We start from the raw sequence: 21200 nt of genomic DNA, 5'->3' as shown, positions 1-21200 counted from the left end.
ACATTTCCTGGATAAAAAAAAAAGTAATTCAATTTGTTATCAAAACACACTTGTATTACTTTTCATAGAATTTCCAACTCCACACACGTGTTTCACAGAAAAGCAGTCAATGCAATCCTATGGGAGGAAATGAAGTTATCGGCTTACGGGTAAGTACTTGGTTTTGGGAGTCGGGTTCTGCAGTTAGAACAAGGGTTCCCCAGGGACAAGGATGCACTGCAAGAGCTCTCTCAGCTGCAATAGGGAGGCCAGGTGCAGAGTGCTGAGGCCACATGTTATCCAATGGGGGACAAGGGGGGCCTCCGGTTGGCTCCTGCTCACGAGCACACCACAAGGTTGCAGGAGCAAAGCTTCTAGGGTTTAGCTCAGGGAAAAGGAGGGGGGGGGGGGGGGTTCAAGTTAGCACATAAGGTGCACCCACATTGGCACAGAGGCAGCCGGGTGCAGGGTGCTGTTTTGGCATTGGGTGCCCTGTTTTCAATGTGGATTCTCAGGTTTGAACAAACACTGCAGACTCGGGCCGAAGATCTTCTGGAGGCGACCACCGGCTGGAGAGGTAAGTTGGCATATCATGGGATGCCAGGGCACAGATAGTTGGGCCACCCAAGGCAGTGGGCCATTGGGTCTTCCATACTGGCTCCGGTCGCGGGGATCCACCAGAAAGGGGCTGCAGGCGTTGTCGGGAGACTTGAGGCAGGTCAGGGATCAACAGATCCCAGGTCTGGATCGCAGAGGAGGCCTCCTCTTGGTGTTGGGCCACTTGAACTCAGGTTGAGGACATCGGGTGCATAGTGGGGCAGACTCGCGGATTTGGCCAGAGCTTGTTGGTGAGCAAATACCGAGCTCAAGGGAGACAGTCTTTTCAGTGAAGGAAGGCAGGTCCTCCGGGTTATGGGATGGGGCTGTAGGCTACGCCAGGATTCAGCTGGAGCAGGTCGAGATCGGGACAGGCCAGTGGGCTGGAGCCTAGTCAGTTGGAGTCCTCTCCTTTCTTCAGCTTAGCTCTTTGGTCCTTCTTGTCTGATGATGTAAAGTTCCGGGTTGCCCCTAAATACAAGACTTAGGGATGTTTCAGGTAGGTACAGGTTGGGACCAATGGGTCCCTTCCATGGGGTGGGTACACCCCCCGAATTATGCCACCCTCCAGTGTGTGTGTGTGTGTGTGGGGGGGGGGGGGGAGGGGGGGGAAGCTTAAGCTTCGCTCTGGTTGTCTGAGTTCCCCGATCTTGAAGATGGCGGGGACTGGGAGTTGAGCTTCACCTCGCCTCCCCCAAGGGGTGGGGTTGGCAAAGCTGGGCACACCTCTCCTCCTATCTTGGTTTTCCCTTTGATTCTCCCGCCCAAAGTGGGGGTCTGAACTGGTGGGGGCAAGTTGCTGGGAGCAGCAAATAGCAGGTGGCAAGCCTTTGAAGAGTCCCATTCATGGACCCTGCCTATCCTAGGGTAGAAGGCTTGGCAACTCTGCCCAGGATGTGCTTTGTTTCCAGACACCGCAAGTGGGAGGTTCTCGACCCAGGGGTCCAGTAACATGTCTGGGGGTGGCAGCTGGCGAGCAGCCAGTCAGCCAGGACACCAGAGTTAGGTCGTTTTTCAGGGGGCATCTCTAAGATGCCCTCTGAGTGCATTTTTCATTAAATCCCACAATGGCGTCAGTGTGAGTTTCATGTGCTGATAGATTTGATACTAAACTTCCCAGATTTCAGTAAACCTATTCTGGTGCTGTGGAGTTTGTGATGGCAAACTCCCAGACCATATACTCTTTATGACTTTACTGCACTTACAATATCTAATAGACTTAGACACCGCAGGGGTACAGGGCTCATGCATCTGTGCCCTCACCAGCGGCATAGTGCACCCAGCTAGAGGTGTGGCTGACCTATGCCATAGGCAGTGGGGTGTAGGCATGGTACACAGGCATTTGTGCCATGTCAACTCTTCACCCTTCTCTGAACCAAAACACTTGGTCTGCAATGGCAGTGTGTGTGTGTTAAGGTACAGGGCCACCAAGGGTGGCACAATCAGTACTGCAGCCCTTAGAGGCCTTCTTTGGTCACAAGGACCTTGTTACCTGGGGTACCTTTTACAAGGGACTTGCATGTGGCCAGAGAGGTGCCAATTTGGAGGCACACAGTACATTTTTAGGGAAAGAACATGGGCCCGAGTACCTGGTTGGGAGGAACCGAGGGCACACTCAGTCAGAGGATCAACATCAGACAAAAAGTGAGGGCAACCATGCAAAAAGGCGCACTTTCCTACAAGGGGCACAGAGCAGAGTGGCACAGAGCAGAGTGGTGCAAAGTATAGAGGCTTAGAGTGGAGTGGTGCGGAGTAGAGTTCAGTGACGCAATGTGGAGTGGTGCAGAAAAGACTGCAGTGGTGGGGAGTGGAGCAGTAAGAGTGGAGTTGAGTAAAGTGAAGTATGTATGGTGTGGTAGCACAGTGCCATTACAGAGAACTAATCTTCAATTAAAAAAGACCATTACATTTTCCAGCCATGCCGTTTTACTGATAAAAGTTATAAAGCACACAAACGATAATGTGTGCAAACGTCATCACCTAGTGTATTGATTTGTTTTGATCGTATTTGAATATTTGTTTCCACCATACTTCAAAATTACCCAAAAACGTGTTAATTTATGCTTCTCTAATTCTGATATATACTGAAATATCTGCACATTTACAGAATTTAAATTTTGTTGTGCTAGGACAAAAAATTAACATTGTACAGCCTTCCCCAAGCACACTCCCAGTATTCAGCATGATTGTCACATAAACCTCTCCCTTTGTAGTCAGAGAAAGAAAAGTAAACATCAAGCACCCTGGAAGACAGAGCCTCACACTGGACCTCGGTCTTTGACTGCACAGCAAATGTAATGAGATAAGAACAAGATTTAAAGGCCTGTTTACAGAATTCCAGTACTGGTGGAAGAATATAGTAAATAGGGTTTGGGCAACGGAAGGTACAAACTCAAGCTGGGCTGCCTATAACAAATAGAGACAGCAAATAGAAAGCAAGCAAATATGGGTTACAAACCACAAAGCCAATGGTAAGCAATGGGCCGAATGCAGTCCCAGGGAAACTTTCCAGATGTTCCTAAGACATCTTTAGCAAACCAGACAGCTGTGCTGTCGGGTAGGCTTCAACCTAAAAACAGGGCAGTGTTTGGCTCATAGTGTTTACAAGTTGTACTATCAACAACTCATAAAATAACTTCTAAATATTCCTAACGAATGAATGCACTGTAGACAATGCAGTTTCGGCAAACTGGGTACATGAACACTCTCTAAACCGGTGTAATGCACTGAAGATATCCATGATAAGGCCCCTCATCCTTCTGTATGAAGAGTGGCAAGTTTGCCATGCCATAAGGTTATATGACTACGAAAGGAACTGCGGCTGCAGCACATTTCGGAAGGCACCTATATGCAGTGTTCTCTGTTGCCATGATCACAGTCTTCAGAATGAGAAGTTCTGGTCCCCTCTCAATGAAAGAGAATGAAATTATGGTACTGCTGCTTATCTTGGATTCAGATTCGTCTCACAGTTCAGATGCAAACAGCGAGCTACCACAAAGCAACTTACAGAGTACAGTGAATAAAAACATGCCTATGCATTTCCAAAATTGAGGCAAAAGCCTTGATGTAGAGCTGTGGAAATGGTGCTACATCATGCTGCTATAGCTCCTGATTAAACCATTCCTCCACTTAGCAATTTACGTTTTTGCTTCACCATCTAGAGGCAGCACATTGCATCACCATCAAAGGTATTTTCTGTCAATCTAAGGAGTCAATGATTTTGTGATGGATGGAGCCTAAAAGATGAAAGATACCAATTCAGAGCTTGCTGCTACGCTGGGAGAAACATATTCCTTCTGAAGCATTGCATGGGCTCCAAACAGAGGTCCTCTTGTACCAGTTCCCCATACACATACATTGACTACTTAAATGCCTATGTCACAAAAGACAATTATATCATTCATCAAATTGCAAGTCAGTGTCATATACACACCAATCCTGTGTATTCTCTTCTGTTCAACAGTGGAAAACACATACAAAGGTTTTCTGTCTCTTAGACTCCGTGTTGTCTTCATGTGCTAGTTGTGTTAAAGTTTTAAAAGTTTCATCGTTGGCTCTTACACCATGATGATAGTACTTAAATCTAGACAGAGCTTCACTGGTAAGATTACTTCAGAAATCCCAGGAAAAGCATTTATTACCATCCACAATGTCCTTCCAACATGTAACACCCGCATCCTTTAGTGGCTGGGCTAATGCATCTGAAAAACATTCTGGTGTTCCTGGGGAGTCCCACACTGGAGCCCATTCACTATAATAGGACAGTCCCAAACAGGCCCGGCAGTCCGACCACAACTTGGCAGTCATGTATAGAGTCTTTAACCGGACTTTTAAAAAAAAGAATTTAGGAGCACCAAACTTCTACATAAAGCCCATCTCATCTAAATCCAACAACATAGCCTTAAACATGGTGCCAATCAGGGAGCTATCTGGCTTCAGAAGCAGCATCCTACAATCCTTTAGTTGATACGCCCAGCAATACAACTGGAAATTCGGCAAACTCATACCACCGTTTGCCAATTTGCGGCTTAATTTCTTCCATGACAACCTAATACCTTTGCCTGCCCAAATAAAGGAAGAGATCTTACCCTGTATTTTAAGCAGTTTACCTTTATCGAATTCCAAGGTGATATTATTAAAAAGGTAAGCATACTTAAGAGTATACACATTTTAATCAGGTTCACCCGCCCATAATGGGATAGCGGAATACCCTGCCATCCCTTCAATAAAACATCCACCTCCCTAGAATCTTTCTGCAAGTTTATTTTAAGAATATCTCTAAGATCTTGGGTTATTGTTACTCCAAGGTATCCTAACTCCTTGGAAAGGCTCACCCCATGAGCTGCGATGTTCCAGGCCATAATCTCTGTCTTACTGCTATTAACTTCATAGCCAGATAGTTTCTCAAAAGCCTGGACTTCAGTATATAGCTCAGATGCGGTAAGATTGACATTTGATGATAAGAAAATCAAGTCATCAGCATATAGTGCTATATTCCCCGTAAACCCGTTAGCTATAAAGGGGGAGATCTTTTCATTCTGTCTTAAACTTAGAGCCAAAGGCTCAATATACAGATCAAAAAGAATGGGAGACAACGGGCACCCCTGCCTTGTACAACGCTCTATTGTAACTGCAACAGTGAGGCTGCCGTTAACCAGAATCTGAGCCCGGGGTACTTTATATATTTTCTTAAGGACATCCCTAAAAGCATCATCAAAGCCAAAAGCCTTCAAGGTCCTATTTAAATAGTGCCAGTTGACACGATCGAAGGCTTTTGCTGCATCGAAAGTAATGACTGAAAGGGGGAGGCCCTGCGCGGTTGCCAGATCGACTGACCCAATTAAGGTATACACCAGTTCCAGCATCTGTCTACCCGGAAGAAACCCCCTTTGGTCTTCATGAATTATTGACCCCACTATCTTACTGAGCCGCGCATGGAGTATCCCTGCATAGATCTTATAGTCACAGTTTAATAATGATATAGGCCGGTAAGACTGGCACTGGGTTGGGTCCTTCCCGGGCTTCAGAATCAGTGCGATAACAGCCTCACTCCACGAGTCCGGCAAAGAAGAAGTACCTCTAAGAATTTCATTAAACAATTTCAGCCAGACTGGGATGATTTTGTCAGTTATTAAAGTGTAGACCTCAGTTGGAATTGCATCGGGTCCCGCTGCTTTCCCTCTCTTAGCTTTATTTAAGACTGCAAGTATTTCACTCCCTACTATATCTTGACTATCTGGTTTCAACTTTGGATGGTGTTTCCCATCAAGCCACTAATCTATAACATCCTCCTCAAACAATAGATCCTCATGATATAAAAACTTTTAAAAAAATTCCATAGAAGCGTGCTCAATATCCCCTTTATTCTCCAAAATTTTACTACCAACTTTAATCTTGCTAATGTAATTACATGATCTGTCCACTCTACTCTTCATAGCGAGAAGCTTACCACATGTCTCTCCCTGATCAAAATCCCTAATTTTGCTTGCCTCCCACTTCTGAAACATAATCTCTTCGGTTTTAAGTCTATACTTCATCTGTAGATCTTCGTCCTTACCAACAGAGTTTCTTTCTCCACACTAGAGGCCTGCCCAACTTTTAATGCCATCTCAGCCACTGCTAGTTGTTCCTACAGATCAGCAATCTCCTTTTTTTTCCAGATTTGGCCCAATCTGCAGCAGCACCCTTTAAAATTCCTCTCAACCAGGCCTTGAAGGGATCCCATACTAATATATAAGGGAGCCAAATCCAAATTCTGCTGAAAGAAGACAGCTGTTTCCCTATTTATCATGTCTGGGATTAAAGGTTGTAGAAGAAGTTTCCTATTTAGGGTCCATCTCCTCAAAATAGGCTCTGAGGGAAGTTCTAAATTTAAGGCTATAGCCCCATGATCAGAGATATGAATGGGTAGATATTCTATCAATCCCACTTTCCCTAGATCCGGGAGCTCTATAAAGATGTAATCAATTCTGGAGTAGTGGCTGTTTTTACTATAAAAAGAGTATTCCCTAGCATCTACCATCTTTTTCCTGCCAAACGTCACAAAGATTATGATTTTTTAATATTGCGGAAAGATAGGCTCTAACCCGTGGAGCCGCAATCTGGGTTCTAGGGGAAGATCTATCTATCTTATGGTTTAGAAGGACATTAAAGTCCCCACCTAATATCAAAGGGGCTTCAAAATCAGCCAGAGCAAGATAAAGATTAGAGGGGTGGTATCATCTTCATTCGGGCCATAATAATTAGCTCAAGTATATTTAGCACCCTGACATCTCACCTCTGCTATTATCCACTGTCATCTACCTGTGACTTAATGAACTCTACTCCTGAATTGGTTTTGAGAATTATAACCACTCCCTTTGAACAACATTGTGGATCAGAGGCTACTATCTTGTCAACCCATCTTTGCTCATCAACCAGTGCCTTACATTCTGAGAGCAACAGGTGCGTTTCTTGAAACGTAAGAATCATGGCTGAATTATCCTTAAGATACTGCAAAACTAGGCGCTGCCTTCTCTTGACTCTCAAACCATTCACATTCCAACACAAAACTTTCAAAACACCCCCTCCTAAACCAGATCTCCCCCCCTGCCATATTCATGCTTCCACCGAAAGCTACGTCCACAGGTAATTAAAAAGTTACATGAGGCCCCTTTTACGGGTTTCTTTTTTATAATTTTCTCCCAATGCTCCCAACCCACACATGTGCAAAACCCCACTACCCTCCCACCCCACCCCTGGGAACCCTCCTGACCACTCATTGGCAATTTAATAATTGCCTCTTTGAGCCAAGACCCACTAACCTCTATCACCTCTATACAAGCAAAAAGAAAAAAAAACTCCCTACAATAACATTCACATATAACTTCAGCCGACTAAAGATTTGGTATGTGCCAGAAAACTATCCACCTATGTTGGCCCACATCACTTTCAAGAATGCGGGGAACCTTAGCTGTACTTGAGCGCCAAGTTCTCTCAAAGTATCCATCCTCTTGCCCAGCTCCCACCTTCTATCCTCTGTAATACGAGAAATGCCCGATCTTATTCTGAACGAAACATCTTGTACCTGGATGTTTTTAAGATTGAGAGCAGCCCTGAGTATTGCAGCCCTGAGTATTTGTTCCTTTAGGGAATATGACTGGATAAACACCAGGATTTTTCTAGGCTTCTTCCATCCCGGGTTCAGTTTAAATGGATCCCTATGCACCCGCTGGATCTCGGATTCCCATACAGAAGCAGTGGCAACCTGTGGAAATGCTTTCGTCAAAAACCCTATAACAAAGGTCTTAATGTTATCCCCTTCTAGTCCTTCTTTCAGACCAAGAATCCTTATATTATTCCTCCTGGAATTGTTTTCAAGTTTCTCCAGTCTTTCCGAGAGATCTTTTTCCCTTTCCTTTAATCTAATCACTTCCTGGGTGTTACGTTTCACATCCAACCTCAGCTCCCCCACTCTATTTTCTAGGTCTTCCATACGATGTGCTAGCACAGACAAATTTTCCTCTAGGCTAGTGTATGTATCCTGAATATTTTTCTGATTAATTTCTGAGGTGGAGAAACGTTCCTTAATCTCCAAGGACAACTGGCTCAACATTCCTTCTATTGGATACAAGCCTTGAGTTGCCACATGGGCCACCTCTGAAGCTACGTCCCTTACAGGGTCACCTTCTTGCTGAGAGTTTTCCCCCGGTGCAGGGTCTGCCTCACTTAGGGGAGAGAATCTATTTGACATAGTGATGACTGGATCTGATAACGTGGAGACCCCTGGCATGGACACTCCCTGATGTACGGTTTCCTTACCACCCTGCGAATTAGATTTAAAATAGGATGCAAGTGAAGGGGTGACTCTTGCAGGCAGTAGATAGGTTTCTTTTTTCTCTCCTTGACTGGGGTGACTTTCCCAAACTTAGCTTGGAGCTTCCTATGTCTAGGTTTGTTTAATGTGTCCATTAAATGCTGACAGGGCTGGGTGTCTTGCCGAGAAGGAGGTTATTTCCCAAAAAATGTACTAGACCTTAATTTATACCTCTTTCCTAATAAGGTCTCGCGTTTCGGAATAAGGCTGGCCGGGAAGGCAGATAGTGTTTACCATAGCGCAGGGGGGTCCCCCTTATAAACTTGTTGTTTCCCCCCACACTGCTGAGAAACTAACTCCATAGGCCTAGAGACTGTGTCATACTCTGATTTATTCCCCTTTAACGGATTTAGATCAGGGCATGCTTCTAAAAAGCATCTCTCAAAATTACCCAGGAAAGTGTCACACACCTTAGATTGATATTGGCCAGCACCCGGTGTTATTTGAAGACAGTGTGTGCCGCGTGTGCTGGTTCTGCCAGGATTAACCCAGCGACAGGGGGTCAAATCAAGCAAGTGGGACCGGGCTCGGCAAAACTCAACCCAGCGCCCTGGCAGCCCTAAAAAGTGCAAAGGTCAGCTCGCCACACATCCAGTCGCGGGCGGAGAGTCCCAGTAGATCCAGAAGAAGCAGATCCAACAGCAGTAGAGCAGCCCGTCCCGCAATCCTAAGGTGGTTCCTCCCAGTCTTCCCCTCCACTCAGCTCCTTGACGAACCGACCTGGCCACCAGACTCGAGCGCCTGAGCACTCGAAGACAAAAGCACAAAAGAACGTGTCACACTTTGCTTTGCTCACCGCACTGCTCCCGCGCCGAATTCCTGCCACGGAGCAGCCAAAGGCCCGGCGTTCGAATTCCCAAGGCCGCCAAAAGCCCCCGTCCACACACCAGACGTAAATCACAAAAATCCAGCGCACGGAGTAAAGTACCCTCAGAACACTCAGCCTGCTACAAAGCAAAGACGAAGGAGACGTGCAGCAGAAAAAACTAAGCGGCACTGCAGAGTACAGCTACACTGTAACAATGTGGGCCATCATCGAGAGTTTAGCATTAAAGAGGTTAGTGCGATCGACTCACGACCGGCTTCCTAGCAGGCCGCCATGTTCCCTGTGGGCGTTTCCAACATTGGTCTTCCCCTGAAGACAACTCCATGGAAGATGAGTTACAAGATTCAACTCTGAAAAAGAAGGTAGTAGGACACTGGTACCACTATCTCCTTGCTGCAGGGACAGGAAGATGGAATGCCCATATCTTGTCTGGGAGAGATACTTGCCGAGTGAGAAGCTGGAAAATCTCTGGCAAGTATCCTTAGACACACTTTACCCATTGATTAATTCTGCTGCACTTAGGAGGAATCATTTTTTACGCTCCACAGGATATATTGGTTTCCACTCAAACTTTCCAAATTAAAGGGTAATGGAGATGCAAGGTGTGTGTGAGATGTGGTGCCCAAAAGGTGGATGATATTCACGTCTTCGCTGGTTGTCCTGCGATTTAAGAATTTTGGGGTAACATGGGTAAGACTGTCTGATGTCCTGGGCATTGAGGTTGAGGTAAGCCTTTCTCTTATTCTGTTTGGTATTGTATCGTTGCCCGATGGGATGTTGGGTCTTATGAGGTTACAGAATAAATTGGCATTCTATCTAGTCCTTTTGGCAAGGAGGGAGATTTGTAAGCTATGGCATCAGGCGGTACCCCCAATATGGAGAGCTTGGTGGGACTCGATGAGATACTATAGAAATCTAGACCAGAAGGTTAATGTATATAGACACACACAGAGATGGAGTTATTTTGGAATTTGTTAGATCACTCAGATCCTGATTAGATTTTTCCATAGTGTCCAATGATTACACCTCTTGATCAGCGCATGATTTGTGGTTGCGGTGTGTCTCGCAAGAACATCAGCTGAGATTGGATCCCCAAGTTATGAGCAACAGGGGTGGATCAGGTCGAGAGGTTGCTTCATCTACGGAGGTCATATGAGGACAAAAAAAAAAAGTTTCATCCTTGGTCTCCTGTGACTTTCTTTGGGATACGGTAGAGGCAATAAGGTTTCCTCCAATGTCAATTATGTCTTTATCAGCATCAAAATGCTTTCTGTAGATGGGCACTGAGCAGTTTCAGCATCAAAGTTCACGTTTTTAGATTTGAAGTAGAGGAAATAATCTCTGGCTTTGCTATATTAGTTGTTAAACCTGGGGCAAAAAAGATCAGCAGCAAAGCATCAACAGAAGCTGCATTTCAGGGATGCTGTTCTTTTCACATCTAAAAACAGTCATGCATAAGCCTCGAGGACGACTGTGCTGATACAGTACGAATGCATTACTTATACGACTTCCATCTCTTTAGTCCCAGATGACATCTACATGTGGAGTGTGAGCTCTGGGACTATTAGTATAGTCAAAATGTCCCACGAGACAGTATTATGCAAATTCAGAGTGATGTCCTGCTCATTTTCTAATCCCTCTTCTGTATAAACAGTTTAAAGGTTCTGAGCAGACTCTGCTTGTTAACATTATGAACTTTCATGTTAGAAGCTGGCAGCCTGATCCTGTTGTGAATATCATGTGAAAACGATTACAACTCATCTTCGGTAAAGAAGCCATCAATTAAAATGTTCAGCATTTTTCTCCACATTTACCAGGTCTTTGGACTGAAGTGCGCAAAAGCCTGAAATAAAGATGGGTTGCAGAATCACAGAGATTCAAACTACACATAGTATTTATGTATTAAAAAGACATTTCAGGGTTCTGGGAAAACGTCTTCTCAGAGTTGACGGCGATAATTGGGCAAGACCTGGAGTCGGACCTGGCACTAGCGCTGCTGGGCTACTCCAAATTACTACCGAAGGGAATTCGTAGGTTAGTGGACATGGGTTTGTTAATAGCCAAACGCAGAGTCGCGAACTGCTGGATGCGAGGGCCCCTTCCCACAATCACACATTGGGCAAGGGACATGTTGTACTGCTGCACGCAAACTGAGCACTACAGTGAACTCCTCCCCCCTCGCAATTGCCCCTAGAACTTTTGGGCCCTGTACAGCGCTTATAGGAACTCAGGAGATGGTGGGGACGGGAATACCAATACCGACCATGGCGCTGTGATAGCCAATGAACTGGTCTGAGTGCTAATCCGGAGCTTGAGCTGGTGGAAGTGGGCACGATATATTACACCACATGAACACACCAGATTCAGAGATACGCAGATAGCCCAGGAATAAACTGTGCACTGTATGCCTTTATCATGTGATATGGGAGTGTATAGTGGGTTGCCTCGTCATGATGCAATACTACTCACTTATCGTGTTAATCCTGCTTTGTAATGCTGAGTTACGGCTAGCAGAATGTCTTACAATGTAACTTATGTCATTTTTTTTTCTTTGAAATTAAAATGAACGAATAAAAAATAAAAAGAGACATTTCAGGTAGAACTTTAATGTTTTACCTATTATAGGCATTGAAGAAACAGAACACATAAGAATGAGAAACATTTTTGACCAGTTCTCATTCAAATCTCTTGTACCTTTGAGTTTTGCAGTCAAAACCATTACTTATGTAAAAACCTGAACGAGACAAACTAAATCTTCACTTCATGTGCTGAAGACATTTCAGCTTCTGACTACAAAGCATGGGCAAAGCCGTAGGCCTTTACATTGGCTACCAGTTTTTGGCTTAGTAAATTATATTTTTTGGTCATTGCTTTTGCTAAACTTTATTGTTGAAAAAGCTGCTGAGCCATCACCAATCCTAAAGAAAAAAAAAAGGCAAAAAAAATATTTTTGTCTCAAAAAGCACAAATTGCCGTAGTAGCGTCTGGTACTGAAGGGAACCACTTTTCGTATGGACAGGCTCCTTCTTAAAGAGCAGAATACCATCACTCACAGTAAAGTTAAGCAAAGGCGGAAATGGGCTAACTCGCTGCCCCATGCTGCATGTGGGCAAAGGAAAATGTAAATGACAATACCATATCAAGGGATGAAGAAGGCGTGCTGAAACCCATTATAAGTAAGAATATTCTACATATAATGTTTGTAAAATCAAAGCATCTAGGCTAATGCCAGACCTAAAAACAAAATTTCTAAGAGAACATCAACAGTAGGTGAAACTGCTCATTACGTTTGATGTAATCTATAATTCACCTACATCACTCCTTATGATTGACATCAAAATATTTTCTTCATTTCAGTAAACATGTTATTCTCAGTCCAATCACTAAATGGCAGTATGATGCTTAGCATTCAACTCTAGAACAGATTTCCACTGCAAAACGTTTGCCACCCTTCCAAAAACCGGATATGGTCTCAGCAGAGGGGGAATGTGACGGGGCATCATGATGAATCCACAGGCCCACGATCAAGGTAAATTCAATAGAAGTCACAGTTCCCCAGCAATTGGAGCGCTGAACTAGAGCAGAGCAACTAAGAGGACAGATATATAGACCTAGTTGCCAGGTGGGCAAAATGATGCTTGACCACCCAATTACTCTTCCGCAGGTATCCGCTCCCCTGGATAGTATCAACCGAAGGAAATCAAGCATGTCATGGGCTAAGGAGGAATTAGCAAAACAAGTAGAGGCAGCTTTGCTCAGATTTAGATGTTCTCTTCGTCAGATGATTCAGGATACATAAAGGCAAGAAAGAATGAATCACTACGCGTTATATGATTCTCTCTGTTCTAGAATGGAACTGACTTTCTAGCAAAGCTTTAATGACGGCAGCTTTGAGAGATTTAGATTTTCCACAAGTAAGAGTTCAACAGCTCCAAAGTTTTGCTACCTGGTTGCAAATGCTTCGGAATACTTCCCAAGAATTCAAGTATCTGTTCAATCTTCCTTTAGCACTATTTCCATTTCTTTCAATAATTAGCTTCTGCCCTAACGCATTGCCTCAAGTGTCTTTTTTTCTTGCTTTGAAACGCTTCTTGAATACAATATGCAGGTCTATTTCTTTCTCTTTCAGGCCAATACTGTAATCTGAAATCAAAGGTTGTACCTTCAATGAAGAGCAAACAACAAACATTTAGCATGGCACACCAGAAGGGCTGATCAGGTAAACCTTTGCTCTGGGTTAAGCGTCACCATTACATTCAAATGAGGGGGGGGAAAGCAAATGGAAAACCCGGCTTCTTTGCTAAATAAAAGTGTAAAAGTGCTATGGCATGGTTAATATATCCGTCGCCCCAAAAATTGGCACCAGGTAATGATGTTAGCTTCGGGGTCCAAGGTACATGTAGTCTGCCACTGTGTACCAGTTTTTATTGGTATCCTGTTGCTGACTTCTGGGATCCATAATAGACTTTTGAATGGGCATTGTCCCTTCAAAAAACCACACAAGGAACTGCTGTGTTTAGTATACTGTTTCAGCTGTCCCCTCTTACAATGCCATGACATAGTTTAGTCTGTAGCAGCGTAAGGAGATCCTAGGTTTGAATGTGTTCTGCTTTAGCATTCGGTGACTCTGAGCTGGGGTAAGACTGATGTGAGCAGCCATGACAGCAAATGTAGGGTTTGAAAGTAGAAACCCTACCCTCTAACACAGAACACTCAATCAGAGTAAGCTGCTATATGCAGTACAAGTGAGGCTTATTTGAGGGAGAGTCTCCTGGAAAGGCAACTGGCTCACAGCCTAAACAATAAATGGCAGGATGATGTGAAACTGACCCATAGTTCGCAATCCCCTTAAAGTCCAACTTGTCTTTGAAGTACCTAGCGAAGGACTGGTTTTAAAAGGAACCCCCCTGAAAAAACAAAGAACTCAGAAGTTCGGGAGAGAAGAGTATTGAAGCCACTACGCGTAACTGGGTGGTCTCAATAGTAGTGTAGTGGAGGGACATAGACATCGGTCTATTCCTCTTTATGTTAGAGAGCAAGGAGGGAAAGGATGGTCAGTCCACATAAGCGAACATGTTTTTAATGGGATACTTAGAACTTTCAAAAGGATATACAATTACTACTATACATTTGAAAAATTAAAATGTATTTAGATTTCTGAAGGTAGCACTGTGACTAACAAAAAAAATCCAAGTTAACAGTTCACAACATTTAAACATCAAAGGCAGATAAAAGAATCATTAATCAAACTGCAGGATGAGTGAAATGTTCAACTGCAAGAAAAGAAAAAAAAAGAAAATTTTTTTTAAAAAGGAGAACATGTGCAGGTGGCCCTACAGATGGCAAAGCGATCAACAGCAATCAAGTGACATAATCAAACACAAAAGTTAGTACAAAAATTTTCCGCCTCTACCTTTTGCACGCAGATTTCTCAGTAAGCAGCTCTGGCGACACATACTGTGCTGTTCCTACAAACGAATTCGCCCTCGCTGGACCACAAATAAAAAGATAAGAGGGAAAAGAAACAAAATGAGTCTAGAATGCTTACTAAATCACTATAAAACCTAAAGTCTACTGTAAAAACAGGCACTCTATGCTTCATTATATCTGCAGCTACCATTCAGGGCTTCAAGTGTATGAAATGCCTTTACCAGTCACTGAATATAACCAGCAACAAATACCAAGAGATAAGGAGTTTGCATTTACAGCAGTTAAAAAAGGCAAAATGAAGAAACTGCGGCAAATAAAGAGAAGTTAGTAGTTATCACAACACATGCTAAATGTCATTGAGGGTCATTAATCTGCTGTGTTGCAGCTTGGAAAAATGAAATCAGGAACTTCCAATACAGACGATTCAGATCATAAAGGTTTGATGCAATCAGAAATTAATCCATCACCAGACACTGCCACATTTTTGCAGCTCCTGGGACTCTGGAGCACCTACTAACCAAAGGTTAATCGTGCAAGTGTGGGAACTGGTACTCATTTTTTGGAGCGGGACTTATTTTTCATCATAAGACTTTGAACTAGAAAAAACGGAGATAAAAGATAGAAAAAGGAGGAAGAATTAAATATTAGTTAGGAGACTAATGACTAAGTGAAAAAGAAGTGCTGAAAAAAGAATGTGCAAGAGAGAGATAAAGAGACAAGAAGTGGAGAGTGGTGGAAAAAAGGATGAGATGGAATGAAGATTCCTAAGAGAAATCTAAGACCTGTAACTAACACATTATAAAAGAGTAGGCAAGTCTACAGAAAGGAAGGGAAAGGTAGAAATATAGAAGATGATGCATTCACCAGCCAGTAAATGGATTTGAATAATGCAGCAGCATAGGAATTCAAAAGAGAGAGGTGACATCCAAAGTAATATCACACACGAAGAAGTATTACATGACCATTATGTATATAAACTTAAGACCTAGGATGTCAATGTCAAACCTCAGATCAGGTTTTATCTTCTGTGTGCATCCACCGATCATGTTATTTATCTACCAGACAATAAAGCGTAGCAAGCACTGACCAAGCAAAAAGTAGCAAAGAGGTTTTGCAAGACTAATGCCTTCATTTGTCATTGAAATGACCACAAAGTTTAGGCGAATGACCATTTAGTAATCGATTCACAAAGCCATTTGTGGAGTTATGCTGGGCTTAGGTTTGTAAACTCCCTTGTCATACGAGTACAGATTCAGACTCTTTGGTCCGAAAACTTTTATTTACACTGCATTGGGAAAAGTAAACTTAAAGCACAACTATTTATGTGCATTAAATTAAGGTATTCAGAAATGTAAACCATGTACATTTTCACATGTGTATACATTTGCATGGAATTCATAGGTTGCGCATCTGAAAGGAGACGGAAGAGCAGAAGTGAAAAAAAGCAAAGGAGAAAAAAGCTGCAGAAGGCATTAAAAAAGAGGAAGAACAGAGGATGGATTGACAGGAAAGACGGAAGAGAGTGAAATGAAATAAAGAGTAAATGGATGAGCAAGGATAATGCTGTAGACAAGGAAGGAGAAGAAGCAATGGAGATCAGACAAATAAAAGATTTCTCCTAAAAAAGGCCCAAAGATGCTCTATTCATGGGAGTCTATCCCATACCATCCTACACCCGTGTAGAGTTTACAGCAGAGAGTTGCATGGCCATTCTGCACTAGAGGTCTGCATAGACAGTCTGCATCAGTAGTTTGTGCAATTAGGAGACATTAGAAGGTATTTATTGCCCTCAATGGTCACTCTGACAAGCAAGTAGTGGTGTCAGAACTTGATTTAGTGGCTGTCAGCCAGGTGGAACTGAATGAGGCAATAAAACAGACAGTAAATGTTTCATTCAGAGCCCAACACAATTTCAACTCGGGATTTAGTTTTGCTGAATTTATTGTGCACCTACAGTTTTAGACCTTGCATGCTTTGCCAAAAAATGCTGTCAAAACATTATGGGTGAAAACTTAGTAAGTGGTAAAATCAGTGGAATTGGAGGAGTATAAAGGAGGTTATCCCTAATTTCCAAGCAAACAAGACCCTCAACATTCGGTGGAATAAAGCATCCAGTGAATACTGAACCCTGCTCATCAGGTCATGCTGGGTACAGTGATACTACACCAATATCTGGGCACTGAGAATGACACATTAACTCAGACTAAAAAGTTGCAGCCATGAAGCACGGAAGTGGTAGATAGTTAAAATTTATGGTGAAAATCTTAATTTAGCCATATTACATTCAATGAAAAAGCGAAGGCCAAGAAATGGCAGATGCAAGTGAGTAACCAAGATAAAATGACGTTTAAGTAAACAAGTAGGAGGTACATGAATAGTCTCATTATGCCACGCAAGATAATTAACAATCCAGTGAACAGTTATCCAACAAAACTGTAAGAGGAGCTAGTCTGAACAGAAGAACACAAAGATACTGGATCTGTGTGAATTCATGTAATATTAATACTATTGTTATTCACACCATGAATCTTCATATACCTTCAATTTAATTAACTGAATAGTTATGAATTGCTATCTTTAAGTACACCAGGATGGTAATTTATGTAAGGGGGATGTAGCAACCGGCTAAGATTTAATATCCAAAGCTACTTGATACTTAACAAAGGTTATTAGAAGGAAAATCGGGCTTATGAGAATCTGTAGAGAATGGTTTAGCAAATTGCTCTAACATATCACTAGTTAAGATCCCACTTTCAAATGTTGAGCATTATATTTCCATTCAACTAAGGAGACTGTTCTTGCCTACAAATTGAATTACTGCATAAAGACCAAAGCGGTTTCATTTCTGCTACTTGGTAAATTGGAGGAACGGCTAAAGATCAAGGTCTGAATAGTCAGCAGCAAACAGGATTTCACGACTGTGCATCGATGGTCATAAATATCTACTCTCGTGCATTACTGCCTGGGGCGCAATTGTAATGACTATTCCGTCTACTCTCAGGAGATTAACAGAAATCAGACTATGTCAAAATTATGCTGGTACTCCATTGACTGAGACTATTTTCAAAAGACTAAATTTAAATGCCAACCCCTGAGCATGGTGGAGGATGAAAAAAGGCCAGTAGTAATTCCCCATTCCAAGTCTTCCGGACAGTGCTGCTACTCTGGTCACGTCTGTAATTCCTCATTCTAAGCCCTCTAGACAGTGCTGCAGCTGTGTCTCTGATCACAGTGGTACATTTCTAATTTTTAGTCCTCTAGACAATGCTGCTAGCTGCTACCATCGCCCCGTTGGTAATTGATCATTCTAAGTCTTCCAGACAGTGATGTTAGCTGCTACTCTGTTCCCATTGGTAATTCCCCATTCTAAGTCCTCTAGACAGCGCTGCAGCTGCATCTCTGGTCCTGTTGATAATTCCCACATTTAAAATTATCTAGGCAGTGCTGCAGCGGTATCTCTGATTTTCTCCTGTGTGGAATGGGGGGTGGAATGGTAGGCACAAAGGGCTGAGAGTAAAGCTGACTTGAGGTCGATACCTTCCAGAGCAGCACACTGGACCACCCATTTCAAAGTACTCAGAATCGTTCAACAACTCTATTTGCCTGTGGCCAAAAAGGTGTATTTTTCTGATCTTTGATGTTCAAGCGAATAAGAAAATCTTGAAGCTATTGAAGGTTGGACCGTTGTCAGATTCGAAAATGGAGAGAATACCTTATCTTGTGAAAATGTCATTCAGCCTCTCGATAACTCTGTCAAGTGTGGTTGATAAGTCTCCCACTAGAGGAAAAACGTGAGTACTTGTCGGCAACTACCATGAGATGATGTCCATTATTTAGGGGTCCGAAAAAGTCAGCTGCAATCTTCTCCCAGGCTTGCCTACGAAGATCTGACATGTTCAGCGGGAGCCAAGTCGTTTTGGGAGACAGACCGTTGCACAGAAGAAAAGCCAGCGCCCTTTCAAATCATTAATGCGCAGGAACCACAATCGATCACAGAGGGCTGTTTTAGTTGCAGCAATACCACGATGTCCTTTGTGTGCTAGTTCAATAATTTGTTGCCTCAGGCTGTCAGGGATAACTATTCTTGCCCCTCTTAGTATGACACCATCATGTGTAACAAAGTCATTGCCGAACATTCTTGAACTTCTGACACGGATCATCATCTGTAAAAGGTCGATTATGTTTCCATGATTGCATTGAAATGATTACTTTGAGCTTAAGCATGTCTGTCATTATCAGTAGCTGTCAGAATCTGTTCAATAGAAAGAGCATGCAGGAGCACTTGACTTTACTATCAAATTAATATAGGCCTCAGCCACTTTGGACATTGTACTAGGACGACAGAGCGGCACTTGTGAAAAGTAGTCAGCGGGACTCTGATCAATCCCCGGTTTGTGCACAATAGTGTAATCATACTCCTGCAGACATAACTCCCACTGCATGACGCGAGAGGGAACCTTGGCTTTCCGAAAATTGTGAGCAACACCTGATGACCCGCGACAAGCGTGAAATGATTCCTGTTGAGAAACATGTGGAAGTGTTCACACGCCCATACTACAGCTAAGTCTGCTTTCTTAGGTTGAGAATAAGCACGTTCGGTCGGAGACACACTCCGGCTAGCATAGGCCACAATGAGTCTCTGAGCATCGGGCTGTCCATTGTGTTGAGCGAGGATCGCACCCAACCCCCACCGGGCTTGCATCCAGCATGTTAACCGTCTGGCTTCCTGCACCTTGTCTCTGTTTCATGATAGAAAACTACAACTCCCACAATGCATTGAGACAGGTATTGGGTTGTTCTGCTTTCCCATGCTGCACTGGGCTACTGTCAGATGACCAAGATGGTTTATAAGCTGTCTGCCCCCGTTCTCAGGTGCTTGGCTTTCTTTCATGCTAAGGACCATGCCCTTCCCTTCGTTTGGATACGCCAAGAGTTCCCTCTCGTGTTCAGCTCGGCGTTACTGATTTCCTCCGGTCACCTGTTATCTGGATAGACCTATCTGGGATCTTGGAACTTCTTGTGAGCTCATTGAGGATTTCACTGTTGCTGCCGTTAATCCCTTCATTAAGTGCGAGGACGCGCTGTGTTCCTTTCGTTTCTCCCTCCATTGAGCGCGAGGACGCGCTGTGCTCCTTTCCCCTCTCCCGCCATTGAGCGCGAGAACGTGCTGTGCTCACTTCCCTTCTCCCGGGGACTGAACTACTGAGACCGGGTTAGTTTGCTTCTAAAGCACAAGGTAGCGCTACTGCATTTTCGTTTTGTGGTTTACCGCTGCTGACGAGCATTTTTTTTGTTTTTTAATCGCGGAGATGGGAACGAAGCGGATACACTGTTGCCGCTTGCTTCCGCGGACTTCCACTCCCAACCGCTCTATGCTGAGAAATAGAGCGTGTTAGTAACCTGGCCTCCTGTGGACAAATTATCGTGTACAAGTGCTACTGATGGAAGTCTGCCCCGGTGCGTCCATTTCTGCATCTTGAGATTCTGACTGTTGGCAGACGTATGCCTATAACCTGATTTGTTGAACTTAATGCTCACAGTCTGGAGTATTACTTTTACCCCTCATCCTCCCATCGTTTTGAAGAAGAGAACTCATTTATGTGGGATACAATTAATTGAGTAAGTGAGTATGTGAAAGTATACAACCTGTGCTCTTTAATTCATAGTAATATTCTATACCCTCGCTTTAGGAGACAAGCCTCCTTTTACCTTCTCATTCTGCCTCTTGTTGTTTATTATTTTTCCACGCTGCAGGGTTACACTACATACAGGTCTGCCCCATCATCCTGCTGGTCTTGATTGAAGATCCTCTTGGTGGTCCTACGTCGTCTCCCTAGGGGTACTAGTCTATCCTTCGGTGTGCCTCACTTGGCAAGAGGTGACTGTACCTTAGGGGAGAGGAAAGGCTCGCTCTTCGCTCCTGAGGATATTGATTCTTCTGCCTAGGTATTTGTTACCCGACACAGCACAATCTCTGTATGCAATTTCAGATCAAAGTAAGCCATTTCAGTTGCATTTTTAAGTGCGTGGTTTATTTTCTTGAAACTTCGGTCACATTCAGATGATCATTCAAAAGGAACAACTCGCTTTGTTAGTTCTCTTAGAGGGGCACTCACAGTGGCAATATCACAAATGTACCTGGAGCAGTAGCTGCCCATGCCTAAGAAGGATTGCAGCATGGTCAGATCTTCTGGAGGGCAAGTAGATGACAATGCTTGTACCTTTTCGGGGTCAGGAGCGATTCCCTTTTCAGAGTAAATATGCCCAAAGAATTAAAGTCGGTTTTTGTGAAACTCACATTTCCCAACATTTAGTGTAGACGGCATACTTGTGTGAGTGCTTTATCATGTTCCTTTCGTGAAGCTCCAAACAACAGTATATCATCACTGTAGTTAAAAACATGTGTGACAGGTTGAATTATTCGACGAATGACATCTTTAAAGATTCTGCAGCTGATGAGACACCAACACGGAGTCTCTTATATCTGAACAAACAAACATGAGTTGAAAAAGT

At 43.4% G+C, this 21200-nt stretch overlaps 1 protein-coding gene across 1 annotated transcript in view; it reads right to left on the bottom strand.

The window, feature by feature from the left end:
• Positions 1–21200, bottom strand: part of PDPK1 (3-phosphoinositide dependent protein kinase 1) — a 227115-nt gene that overhangs the window by 67425 nt on the left and 138490 nt on the right. The window contains exon 8 of the mRNA XM_085629270.1: positions 14671–14746. Within this exon, the coding sequence (XP_085485396.1) occupies positions 14671–14746 (76 nt within the window). The remainder of the gene's footprint in view (positions 1–14670; positions 14747–21200) is intronic.

Source organism: Triturus cristatus, chromosome 10, assembly GCF_964204655.1.
Source record: "Triturus cristatus chromosome 10, aTriCri1.1, whole genome shotgun sequence".
NCBI lineage: Eukaryota > Metazoa > Chordata > Amphibia > Caudata > Salamandridae > Triturus > Triturus cristatus.
This window is presented reverse-complemented; position numbering and strand designations above follow the sequence as displayed.